This window comes from Marmota flaviventris, chromosome 18, assembly GCF_047511675.1.
Source record: "Marmota flaviventris isolate mMarFla1 chromosome 18, mMarFla1.hap1, whole genome shotgun sequence".
Classification (NCBI taxonomy): domain Eukaryota; kingdom Metazoa; phylum Chordata; class Mammalia; order Rodentia; family Sciuridae; genus Marmota; species Marmota flaviventris.
This window is the reverse complement of record NC_092515.1, coordinates 37387214-37398975: the sequence shown is the minus strand read 5'-3', so window position 1 is coordinate 37398975 and position 11762 is coordinate 37387214. Positions and strand designations below refer to the sequence as shown.

Genomic DNA, 11762 nt, shown 5'->3' with positions numbered 1-11762 from the left:
TATGTGTGGTGATTTATTTACACAGCATCAAGAAACTAACATTGATGTGTTGATCAAGCTACAGAGCCATCATTGTCGCTTCTCCTGCAGTTGCCAAGACATCTCAACCTCCAGGTTGAGGACAAGATCCTAAGCCAAAGAGCTTCTTAGGATGGGTTGAGCAAATCTGTCAGGGAGACCGGTGTCCACGGGGCCCAGCAGGGAGCCAGCTCAGCCGGGACCAAGAGTGACCAGAGAGGCCTTGTCTTTGAACAGTGCACATCTGGGCCTCGAAGCCTGGCTGCAGCTCTGCCCTGTGAGGGGACAGAGAAGGGGACTCTGACTTTGGAAGACCACAATTTTGAGGGCAGGTTTTGACCTTTTTCAAGCTCACAATATTGAAGGCAAAAAGTGGTCTCAGATGATCACCAAATTAATCCATTTGCATTTGAGGAAACAGACCAGAAGGGTGACCTGCTGCCACCAATCACCTGATGACCCTTTAAAGTCTTTGGCTCAGAATCTGCTGGTGTGCATTTAGAATTCTGTTTGTCCCCCTTCTGAAATATTCAAAAGCAGCAGGTGGGATGGGCAGTGAGGGTGAGTGAGCTGTGTCTTCCTTAGGGTGAGGGGCAGCCAAGGGTCCGAAGGGCTTCGAAGTGTGGAGGAAGAAAAGGGGAAGAGGCTGTAGACCTGCTCCAGTGAGGCGCCCTTGGGTTGCAGGATTAAGCCTGGTTGTAGGTGGCGTCCAGCAGGGCAGAGGGGAGAATCCCCGCTTCTGGAAGCACCTTGGCTGTTGGGCTGGAGGAGAGGGGGAGTTCCGGGGGACAGTGGGACAGCCTTACAGCTGCCCACCTCTGTTGGGAAGGGGGAGGGGTGAGGTTGTGGCCAGGTGGGAACACACTGCTGGTTGGGATCACTTGGGCATTCATTGATGGCTGCATATTAGAACCACCTGAGTAGTTTTCAAACCCACCTGTGCCTGGGTTTCCCTTCCAAAGACCAATCACATCAGATTCTGGGAGCAGGGCCAACAGGCAGCAGTGTTTTTGCAAAGCTTTCCCAGGGATTCTAAAGTGCCTCCAGGGGGCTGGGGTTGTGGTTCAGCGGTAGAGCGCTCGCCTAGCACATGCAAGGCCCTGGGTTTGATCCTCAGCACCACATGTAAATAAATAAAATAAAGGTATTGTGTCCAACTACAACTAAAAAATAAAGTGCATCCAGGGCTGAGAACCGCCACACTAGAAAAATTCATTCACACATGCACCAGAAGATAAGCTAAAAATATCCAAAGCAGCAATATTTGTAAGAAGAACCTGGACAACCCAAGCAGATATTTTTTTAATATTTATTTTTTAATTGTACACAATACCTTTATTTATTCATTTTTATGTGGTGCTGAGGATCAAACCCAGGGCCTGGCATGTGCTAGGCGAGTGCTCTACCACTGAGTCACAACCCCAGCCCCCCCCAAGTGGATATTAACAAGAAAATGGCTGAGTTTTGTGGCCTCATGGGACACTCAAGCGGTGGTGGGCTCCAGCTGTGCACACCTGTGTGCAAGCCCCAGAACATGGAGCAGCAAGAGCAGGGCACAGAAATATGTGTGGACTGCATTATCATGTATATGAAGTTGAGAAGGTCAAAACATTGAAGGCGCAGCAGTGGTCATCAAGGACACAGGCGTACTCAAAACACACACAGGTACAAAATGGAAGCTCAAGGAGATGGGCAAACACAAGGTTCAGGACTACAGTTGGTTCTGGAGGGAGATGGGAGCGGGAAATGGGCCTTCCGAGTAGCAGGAAGGTCTTCATTTTGTTTGGGGCTGGAGAGGGAACCCAGGGCTTCACACATGCTAAGCACTTGCCCTGCCCCTGAGCTGCACCCCAGCCCTTGACGCTTCTGTTCAGCTGGGTGGTAGACCATGTTAGTTATTGGCTTGTATGTCTTACACACGGATTATGGGTTCTGTTTGCTTATTTGTTTTTTGTGGTACTGGGGATTGAACCCAACATTGCTCTGCCACTGAGCTACATCCCCAGCCCTTTTTAATTTTTATATTGAGACAGGGTCTCACTGAGTCACTGAGGCTGAATTTGAACATGTGATCCTCCTGCCTAGGCCTCCCAAGGAGCTAGAATTGCAGGCATGTGCTACCACGCTGGCCTTACACATACATTATGTGTTATGCTCGAATTCGGGACCCCCAAAAGACCACCAGAGACCAAGATCAATGTAAACAGCAAAGAGGTGTTTATTTTGAGCTAGCTCGGTCCTCCCGCGTGCACACAGCAACTGGTGACGCTGAGAGGCCCCGAGCCCAGGGTTTGCAGCAGTTTTATACATTCTTTGGAGAAGGCAGGGATCCCCACATACATCATAGCATCTCTTAGCAAATCATCACACACTGCGGGAAAATCAAATAACAACTCTAAAAAATGATTACCACATTTACTGGCGGGAACAAGTTGGGTAGGGGTGGTTACTACAAGAGGGGGATTCATTTGAACTGATTGGTTTAAGCCAAGAGGGGTGTTCGTGCTGAACTACATGGTTTCCCAACACCATAAACTACTGGGAGGGTCATCTGGCATCCCAGGTATTTCCCTGTCTCATGCTGATTGGTGGCTGCTAGGGGATTGCTATGGGTCACCTAGCCTGACTGAGTCAGGGACACCTGGTGCAGCAGATCTTTCCTGTTATTTGTAGATAAACAACTTAGCAGGGTGGGAATGTGCCTAGGAGTGCTCTGTGGGTCTTTCCAAGGACAAAGGTCATGTCCCTTCCTTGGACAGGCTTTGCTCTGAGGTAGAGGCTGGTTTTTCATTGTATGTTATATTTATAGAAAACTTAATTTAAAAAAAATAGGAAAACATAAAACTCAGTTTTAAGGAAAATGTCCATGAGCTAAAACAAAGTCCCGTGCCTCCCAACATGAACCTACAGGGACTATTTGGTGCAGTTATAATCCCACTGAGTATTTAAAAAGTGGAGCCAGCACAGAATCCATGTAAAGATACCACATGATCATGGTAATAATGACAACAGTCCCCAAGGGAGGGGCTGGAGTGTCACTCAGCCTTAGATAGTAGAGTACTTGCTGAGCATGTGCCAGGCCTGGGTTCCATCCCCAGCACCGCCAAACCAAAATAAATAAATAAATAAAAGGAAAACCAAGAGAGAATGTCACCACACAAAAGCAAATGAACACTATGACCAAAAAAAAAAAAAAAAAAAACTTTAAAAGAAATATATATACATTTTTTGGTACCAGAGATTGAACCCAGGGGTGCTTAACCACTGAGCCCCCTTTTTTTTTTAATTCTTTTTTAGTTGTAGATGGACACAATACCTTTATTTGGTGCTTAGGATTGAACCCAGTTCCTTACACGTGCTAGGCAAGCACTCTACCACTGAGCCACAACCCCAGCCCATCCCCAACCCATTTTATATTTTATTTAGAGACAGGATCTCACAGAGTTGCTCAGGCCTCCCTAAATTGCTGAGGCTGGCTCTGAACTCGAGATCCTCCTGCTTCAGCCTCCCGGGCTTCTGGGATTTCAGGCGTGCATCACCACACCCAGCAAGACCAAGTTTTGTAGACATTACACAAAGACATAAAACATGGTGGAGAGACACAAGAGCTCAAGGAAATGGCAAGACAGAAGGATGTGTGATGAGGATGAACCAGCAGATCTGAGTCAAGAAGTGAAAAAACATGAGTCCCAAACATGAGGCCAATGTTGGAAACATCGCCAGGGAAGAACGGGCAGTGCTGAGAAGAGACAGGAAGACAGGAAGAGAAAATACACCTAAATTACACGTAGGAGCGCACCCCATGATACCCCATCAGTACACAGGATTTTTTATGTGTCAATTAAAAAATAAATATAAAAAAGATTTGGAAATCATGAAAAATAAGAACTGAAGAAATAGAAAAAAAAAAGAAAATTAGCCAAAATGAAACGTAAATAAAGAGGGAAAATGATCAGTTGAGAAAATGACTAGACACTGAAGACAAAAAATAATAATAATAATAATGTATCAGAGTAATTATTTAAAGACCATCTGAGAACATTTTTCAGAAATAGGAGTTGCTGTATAGCTTGCAGGAAAAAGTGGCACAGGGTGTTTGTCCCCTGCTGAACATAACAGTTTTATTCCTGGGCTGGGGATGTGGTTCAAGCGATAGCTTCTCGCCTGGCATGCGTGTGGCCCGGGTTCGATCCTCAGCACCACATTCAAACAAAGATGTTGTGTCTGCCAAAAAATAAATATAAAAATATTAAAAAACTCTCTCTCTCTCTCTCTCTCTCTTAAAAAAAAAAAAAAGTTTTATTCCATGTCATTTATAGTGGCTGAGACCTGTGTGACCAAGGTCTGTGTGTGTCCCAAGAGTCTTCATTAATTCTCAAATCCCCTCCTCACTCAGAGGGTGGGACACTATCAATAAATGAGTGGAACAAAAATTTTTTATGAGTCTATAATTTTCTGGTTTGTACCTGTTGTCTTAACCTCTTTGTCCCCAAAGACTTTGTTTGCATCCTCGGCTGTTTGGTCACAGTGGCCAAGGAAGACGGGCTGCAGTGGGATGGGGCACAGCCTCTCCTGGAGTCCTGCTGCCTCCAGGGGCAGAAGCCCCTCTCAGCCCTTAGTGACCTCAGGTACAGCCTTCCGTGCTCACAGTGCCCAATGCCCTGGCCACCCACCACCTGGCACCAGCCTTGACCTCTGCAGGACTGTGATGGCCTGAAACCTCACTGGGCTTCTGCTGGGCTCCTGAGACCCAGAAGTCCCTCTTCTCTTCTTCCTTCCCCTCCTGCCTACCCCCTCCTCTTTTTTCCCTCTAGGATTCCTTAAACTTCTTTTTTCTTTTAAATGATGAAAAGTTTCAATGCCAGAGAAATGCAGATACAAATGACACTGGATTTGCTGTTTGGATCCAGATCTCTCTTTAGACACAAGTGTGTAGCTGGGGCTCCTCCATCCCCGGCCTTCCGTTGTCTGCTCCCCCAGAAGAGCTCTGACTGCAGAAGCCAACGGGTGTCACATCCAAGCCTCTTTTACACCTCTACCTGTAAGAGCTTCTATTGAATGTGTCCTTTTTTAAAGTTGAAATTCACATAAAACTAACCATTTAAAAAGAACAATTCAGTGGCATTCAGCACATTCACAATGTTGTGCAAACAATACTTCCCCATGTTTTCATCTCTCCAAGAGTAAACCCCATGCCCACTACACAGATGTGACCACCTCGCGGCTTCTCAGGGCCCAGGCCCCTTTGTTTGGCTGAGTGTTACATCCTGGTACCACCGCTGTGGCTTTGGAGGAGGGTGTGGCGGGGGGACTGCAGGGTTCCCAAGGTGGTGGTCCCCTAAGTGTAACGTGAGAGGCAGAAGAGCAGCCGACTAGGCACTGATTCCCTTTGATGGCACATCTTTAAACAGGCCATGAAGGTCCAAGTTCATTGTCCCAGGCAGGGAGGCCAATGTGGGAAGGTGCCTGAGCCAGTCAGAGCAGGGTAAGGACTGGAAACAGGGCCCTGACCCCTTGTGTTAAAATGAGTCTGTGGGACGTTGATCTATGAGGGAATTGGGTGTCAATACAAGGCCAACATGGGAAGAAGAATTGATTACGTACATTTTCCAAGAGAAGAGGGCATGCGTCACCACGCAGGGCCACACGGGGACACACTGAGTCTGGCCAGGAGGCCACAGGAGCCAGAGGAAGGCCTGGGTCGCTGTCTGTGTGGTGTCTCCAGGGGAAAGGCAAGGCAGGGCGGGAAGGAGCTTAGGACTGGGGGCTTGAGTGGTTCCAGAGGGCCCTGGGCCATGGGCTATCCCTAGCCTGGGGGACTTAGAGATAAGAAACTTTGATAAAGGAGATGTTGGGGGTCTGGAGTCAGGATTAGTTGGAGGGTTTATGATTTTTTTTTTTTTTTCTTTGAGGCATACCCTTGCTATGTTGGCCAGACTAGCCTTGAACCTCTGGGCTCAAGTGATCATCCTGCTTCAGCCCCCGCAGTAGCTGGAACTGCACCCGGCTATAATTTTGGACACCCATGAAAGCTGTCAGTATAAACCACCTTAGCCATTCATGTGACCTTGGATGAACTAATGCCAACTAGGCAAATGATTCTAAGAAAACACACCCCTGCCCAGGGCTCTGGGCTCTGCTCTAGGCTCTTCTGAAGTCAGTGGCCCAATAAGACCCAGGAACCTTATCCCCCTCTTCCTCTCTGTCCAGCTAACCCCAGGCGGTGCATTTGGTGGTTTCCTTTCTTCTGCTCCCTCGGGAGAAAAGCCGGCCAACTACTGACCTCTGGCACCCAGGCCTCGTGCTGCTGCAATCAGAAGTCCCCCTGGGGACAGCCCTGAGGCAGGAGCCTGGACCTCACACAGATGCAACCTCCCAACTTTATTGTGGGGCTGGAGCGCCCTCTGTGGGGAGCCTAGGGAACAACGCATTTTAGTTTCCACCGCTTACTGAGTGGGACCGTTCAAACCAAGTAGTTAGGGCTCTGGGAGAAATTTCTCTTTCCCCACTAGTGCCCTTCGCAGAATTCACCCAGGTGCTGTTGATGAAAATGTATAAATCAAACGTCCACTGTGCACAGAGTACCCCTCCCACTTACAAACAAGTCGCGTACTGACCCAAATACCTGCTGCAATGAGCTTATTGGGTGAACCCAATTCGCAAGCTGCTAAGGTGATGAGCAGCATGTGGCCAAGATCAGACAGATCAAACAAGGGGGCTGGAAGAGTGGGAGGGGCAGAGGCAACCAAGGAGACCAGGGAGGGCTTCCTGGAGAAGGTGGCATCTGCACTGAGCTCTGAAGGGGAGCTGGATTTCAGAAGGAGAGGGACTGTGCCTTCCCCACTGTTCCTCAGTCTCTGCCTGTCCCTCCCTTCTGCTCACCAACCACGGGAGTCACCAAGTCCCAGTTCCTCAAAATGCCTCAGAGGAACAAGGTAGCGTCTTTCCCCACCCACCTTATGCCCTAGACTGCTACTGAGCACTTGGGATTGGAACCCTGCACTTTGCTGCCTGTCCTGGCTCCACCTCTTCCCTGCCCAGTGACCTTGAAGCAACGCCTTGCTCACTCACTTTCAAGGGTCCCCTCTCCCACAGCCTCCAGCAGCTCTCTGAGTTCACCTTGGGGGTTTGAGAATCTTGATTCTTTTGAGAAAAGTTTGCAATGCTGAGATCCTGGCTCTGGCTTGCAGGGGGTCCAGGCCTTAGCCTTGCCCTCCATGCTGATTTAGGGGATCCTCCTTGCCTTCCCTCTTTTTTAGATTATTCCCCCATTCCGTGGCCATAAGGGGGCAGCAGGGAGCAAGCAAACACACACACACACACACACCCCCCAAAACAAACAAACAAACAAACAAACAAACAAACAACAACAAAAAAAACCAACCAACCAAACAAACAAACAAAAACCTCCTGATAGCAGCTGGGCCAAACATCGCCTGTCCTAGGGAGAGGAATATGCAACGCTTCTGTCCCCTCACGAGGTCCCAGACAGAGAAGCTGGCTGGGTGAGTGGTAGAACTGGAATGCAGAGACCCTAACTCTTTTCCTTCCTTCCCACGGTGTCCCAGTCTTGAGCTGGGCCTGGGCAGAGGGGCCTGGGGGTGGGGTGACCAGAGGCTCCTGTGCCCATCTCATCCTTAAGAATACACGTGGGTTCCCAGAGTGGCTCCTGCTCCTGCTGTAATGCAGGAGTTGAGACTGACAGGCACACAGGGGCATCACTGGGAGAGCAACCCTGCACCAGGGGCGGCGCCACAGCAGCCCCTGGGAGCTGGAGGGGATCCAGAGGGCGTGAGGTTGGGGCAGCGGCTCTGCTCGGACTGGGCTGCGCTGAGTGGGGCGGGGGTGGGGTCCGCTGGAGTCGGGAGGAACTGTGGGTCCCTGGGCCAGCCTGCCTGGGGACTGGAGGGGGGTGGTGGTGAAGTGGAGCAGGAGGGGCTGGGGCTGCAGTTTGAGCGGGGAGGGCAGGCAGGGCGCCGGCCGTGCGGGTCTCCCAGGGCTCGCGGGTGCAGTGGGCGCCGGGGGCTGAGCGGTAAGGGCGACGGGGCCAGAGCTGCCGGAACTGGCCTCCCTGTCCCCTCGCGCCAGGGAGCTCCCGGCACTTGCAGGAGAATCCCATGTGGAAGGAGAAGCCCCAGCTCAGCGCCGCGTGTGGCCAGACAGCGGCTGGCTAGAGGGGGCGACTGGGAGACTCGGGGGCACAGAAGATGGGAAAGAATCCCCCCGAGCCTGCCCAGGACCCCCACCTGCCGGCACATACAGCGGACAAGAGGGACAGCCAGGGGCTGGGGCTGTCCTCCCGGCCACCCGCGCCCTGCTCCGCCCACACCTGCCGCCCCGCCCTCCCAGGTCCTCCCCTCGCCTCTGCTTGGTCTGCGGCGGCCACGCCCCCGTCGGCCTCCGTTTCCCTTTGTGACCTGGGCAGGCCGGGGCCCAGGGTCCTCTGAGGACCCTCGCTCAGTGAAGGCAGGAGTGGAAGTGTGGGCTGTGCGGTGGGGACAGAAGACACTGACCCAGGCTGGGGAGGAGACTTTATTCAGGGCTTTCATGCCCGCGGCTTCAGTCCAGCAAAGGAGCCAGGGTCCCCTGACTCCTCCCCTTTGTCCTTGTGAGGCCTCCCGGGCCCGGGGCTCCGGGTTGGGGTGGTGAATTCCCACACTGGAAGTCTCCAAAAGGTCCGGAGGAAATCAGGGCTTCTGGGTGATGGGGCCAGGTGACTTCACAAGTCTCTGCAAGAGTCTAACTGCCTTCTTCACGTGCCTGTCCTTGGGGTCCGAACAGATGGACTTGCCCTGGGTGGTGACAAGCCTGCAGGGAGGGGAAGCCACAGGCTCAGTGGTCTCCACACTCTCAGGACCCCACCTCGGTCACAGCCCTCCCGGGGAGCCAGGGCTGCAGGACCTGGCGCCCACCCCTCAGACCACCTGTGCTCAGACCCCCTAGAGCCTGGGAAGCAGAGGAAGGGCCTGGGGCTCAGCTGTCCCCACCAGCTCAGGGTCAGGACAGGGAAGGACTGCATGGCCACTGACTGGCCCCTCAGACAGGCTGTGCCGCTGCCCCTGGGGAAGGCTGCTGGTCGAGGGGAGGAAGGGCCGCCCTCTCCTCCTTGCTCCCTGGCCATCCCAGGAGCGCCAGCAGCCCGCCACCTGCTCCCATGCACAGTCCCAGGAGCAGCAGTGGGCAGAGGGGACTTACACAATGGCATCCTTGGGACACTCGGCTGAGGTTCTGTACCAGGTCACCAGCTTTCTGATGGGAATGGCCCCCGTGAAGAACTCCATGCAGCACTCCCGGCCCACGTTGGTGGCTCGAGCTAGGGAGACAGCAGGAGCCAGGGTGACCCCAGGGTCTGGCAGGGGGTCCGCACATGGTGACTGCATACGTGTCCCCGTGCCTCTGTCTGGGTTGGGTCCATGTTCGTGGGTCCGGGGGCACCTTGTCCCTAGTGTGTGTGCACCTGTGAGGCCTCGTGTGCCGTGGGGGGTCTGGTATATGTGTGTATCTCTTTATCTGTGTGTATCTCTGTGTGCACCTGTGTGTGTCTCTACCTAGCTACCTTTATTTCAGCTTTCTCAAGTGAATATTTTATAGTTTACAAGATATCATTATTATAAAAATATTTTACATCTTCTCGTGTTCTTGGAAACAATTCTGCTGTCTCTATGCTGTTTCCCTCATTGTACATGAAACCCACCAATAAAGCAGACAGCTTAGAGGATGATCCTCTCTGCACTGTAACGCACAGCCCGGCCCGGTCCTCCTGGCCACTGCAGCTGAGATGCCTGCCCCTTCCCAGGCCACCTGTGCCCTGCTCTCACCTGCACGGATGCTCTGCAGAGAAGCCCCGAGGAGGAGGGCGGCCAGCAGCAGGGTCTTCAGGGGCGACATGGTGCCAGGAGCCCAGGAGAAGGTCTGGTGCCTGTCTCAGGGGAGATTGGGTGAGAGCCAAGCATGCAAGTGACCTATTTAACCTCTTTGGGGGTCTTGCCCCGCCTCCTGCCGCCTGCCTCCACACCCTTCCTAGACCAGGGTAATTCAAAGAATTGGAGATGATTCAGTAGAAGTCCAGTCTTGGAATGTTTGTGGCTTTCCAGAGAATGGACATTCAAATGGGGACAGAGGTGGGGTACATGTGTCCGGGGGCTAGAGCAGTGACACACTTCTCCTTTCAAAGAGGACATTTCTTGGTTCCTCTATCAGCAGAGCCAAGAGGCTGGGCTTGCTCCTGCCCCGTCTGCACGGGTGGTGTTAGATGGGCTCTCTAGAGGAACAGCCACAGGATCCATCGACATAGAAATACATCTGTATGTATATACGCACACACACTCAGAAGAGAATAAAAAGAGCTTACATGGGCAGCAGCTGGACAGTCCACAATGGCCGCCCACAGGCTGGAGAGGTGGAGGGAGCAGCAGCTGCTCAGTCGAAGGAGCTGGAGCCTCAGAACCAGGGGGACCAAGGATGCAGCCGGAGTCCAGGACCGAAGGCCTGGAAACTCCCTAGGGGGGTCACTGGTCAGAGTCTGCTTTGGAAGGTGAGCGAGCTGGAGACTGCAGTCCTCAGGTGACCGCAGCAGCCACCAAGCACCTGCTCAAGAAGAACGGAGCTTGCGTCTGCGCCTGCTTCCTAGTTCTTCTAACATTTTGTTCCTTCAAGGTCCCTACCTGTTGGTCGGTGCTGCCCACACTTAGGGAGGGTCTGTCCCTCAGTTTGCTGTCCCACATGCCAATCATTCCTAGAAACACACTCACCAACACGTCTAGAAGCCTCCTAAACTTAGGCCTCTCTCTCTCTCTCTCTCTCTCTCTCTTTGGTACCAGGCATTGAACCCAGAGGCATTTGACCACTGAACTACATCCCGAGCCCTTTTTTATATTTTATTTAGAGATGGGGTCTTGCTAGTTTGCTTAAGGCCTCACTAAGTTGCTGAGGTTGACTTCAAACTCATGATCCTCCTGCCTCAGCCTCCCAAACCACTGGTCTTAGTTATCTCTTCATCCAATCAAGTTGACAAAGATCAACCATCCCAAGTCCAACCCTTGTCAACTTGACACCCAAACATCTTTACATCACATCTAATCTCCAAATAAACACAACAGCAAGGCCATAATTCCACCCAAAATGACATAACTGTTCTTCATACAACTAAAAATACATTAGTTCCTTCCCCAGAACAGGAGGGGAAAATTTTTTTTCTTGACTAATGTATGCTTTTCTGATACCCCACAACTTTAATACTCTAATGTAGATGTACTATCATTTTGAGTACTGAAGTTAAATCAACCAATATTACATTACATGATGAAGGAATAAAAGGGGACGGTCACATGTCTACTGAATGCCTGCGTACACGTGCACAAACATTCTTAACAGAGAAGGAAAGAAATACGCATGACCATTACGGCCCTTGCTTCTGTGATGGGTGGCATGGCCGTAGTTGGTATTTATCACTATCTTCTACCACCCACTCTGTATTTCCTGGGCCTTCGGCAAGCACCTCAGCAGGTCTGGCTTCTTTACCTGGAGGTGTGACCCACGCCTTCGTTCCTGGAGGTCTCCTGCCAGTCATCCTGCCTGCAGAGGGTGGCTGTGGTTTCCCACTGACCTTGGTAAAGGACATGGTAATAGCAGGGGACGCCCCGGGGTCTCCTGTGCTCCAGGAGCGCCCCTCCTGGCCTCCGCTGTGGTAGTAGTCCATCTCCCCTTGGTCATCTGGATCAGTCCCCTGCACCCCCGCAGCACCA

The 11762-nt window shown here is 51.9% G+C and overlaps 1 protein-coding gene across 1 annotated transcript; it reads right to left on the bottom strand.

The window, feature by feature from the left end:
* Positions 1–8620: 8620 nt before the first annotated feature.
* Positions 8621–9934, bottom strand: Ccl17 (C-C motif chemokine ligand 17). Its single transcript, XM_027938986.2, has 3 exons — positions 9837–9934; positions 9214–9331; positions 8621–8826 (listed from the first exon to the last, which is right to left on the bottom strand). The coding sequence occupies exons 1-3, from the start codon at positions 9904–9906 to the stop codon at positions 8706–8708; spliced, it is 309 nt and encodes a 102-aa protein (XP_027794787.2). The 5' UTR covers positions 9907–9934; the 3' UTR covers positions 8621–8705.
* Positions 9935–11762: the final 1828 nt, after the last annotated feature.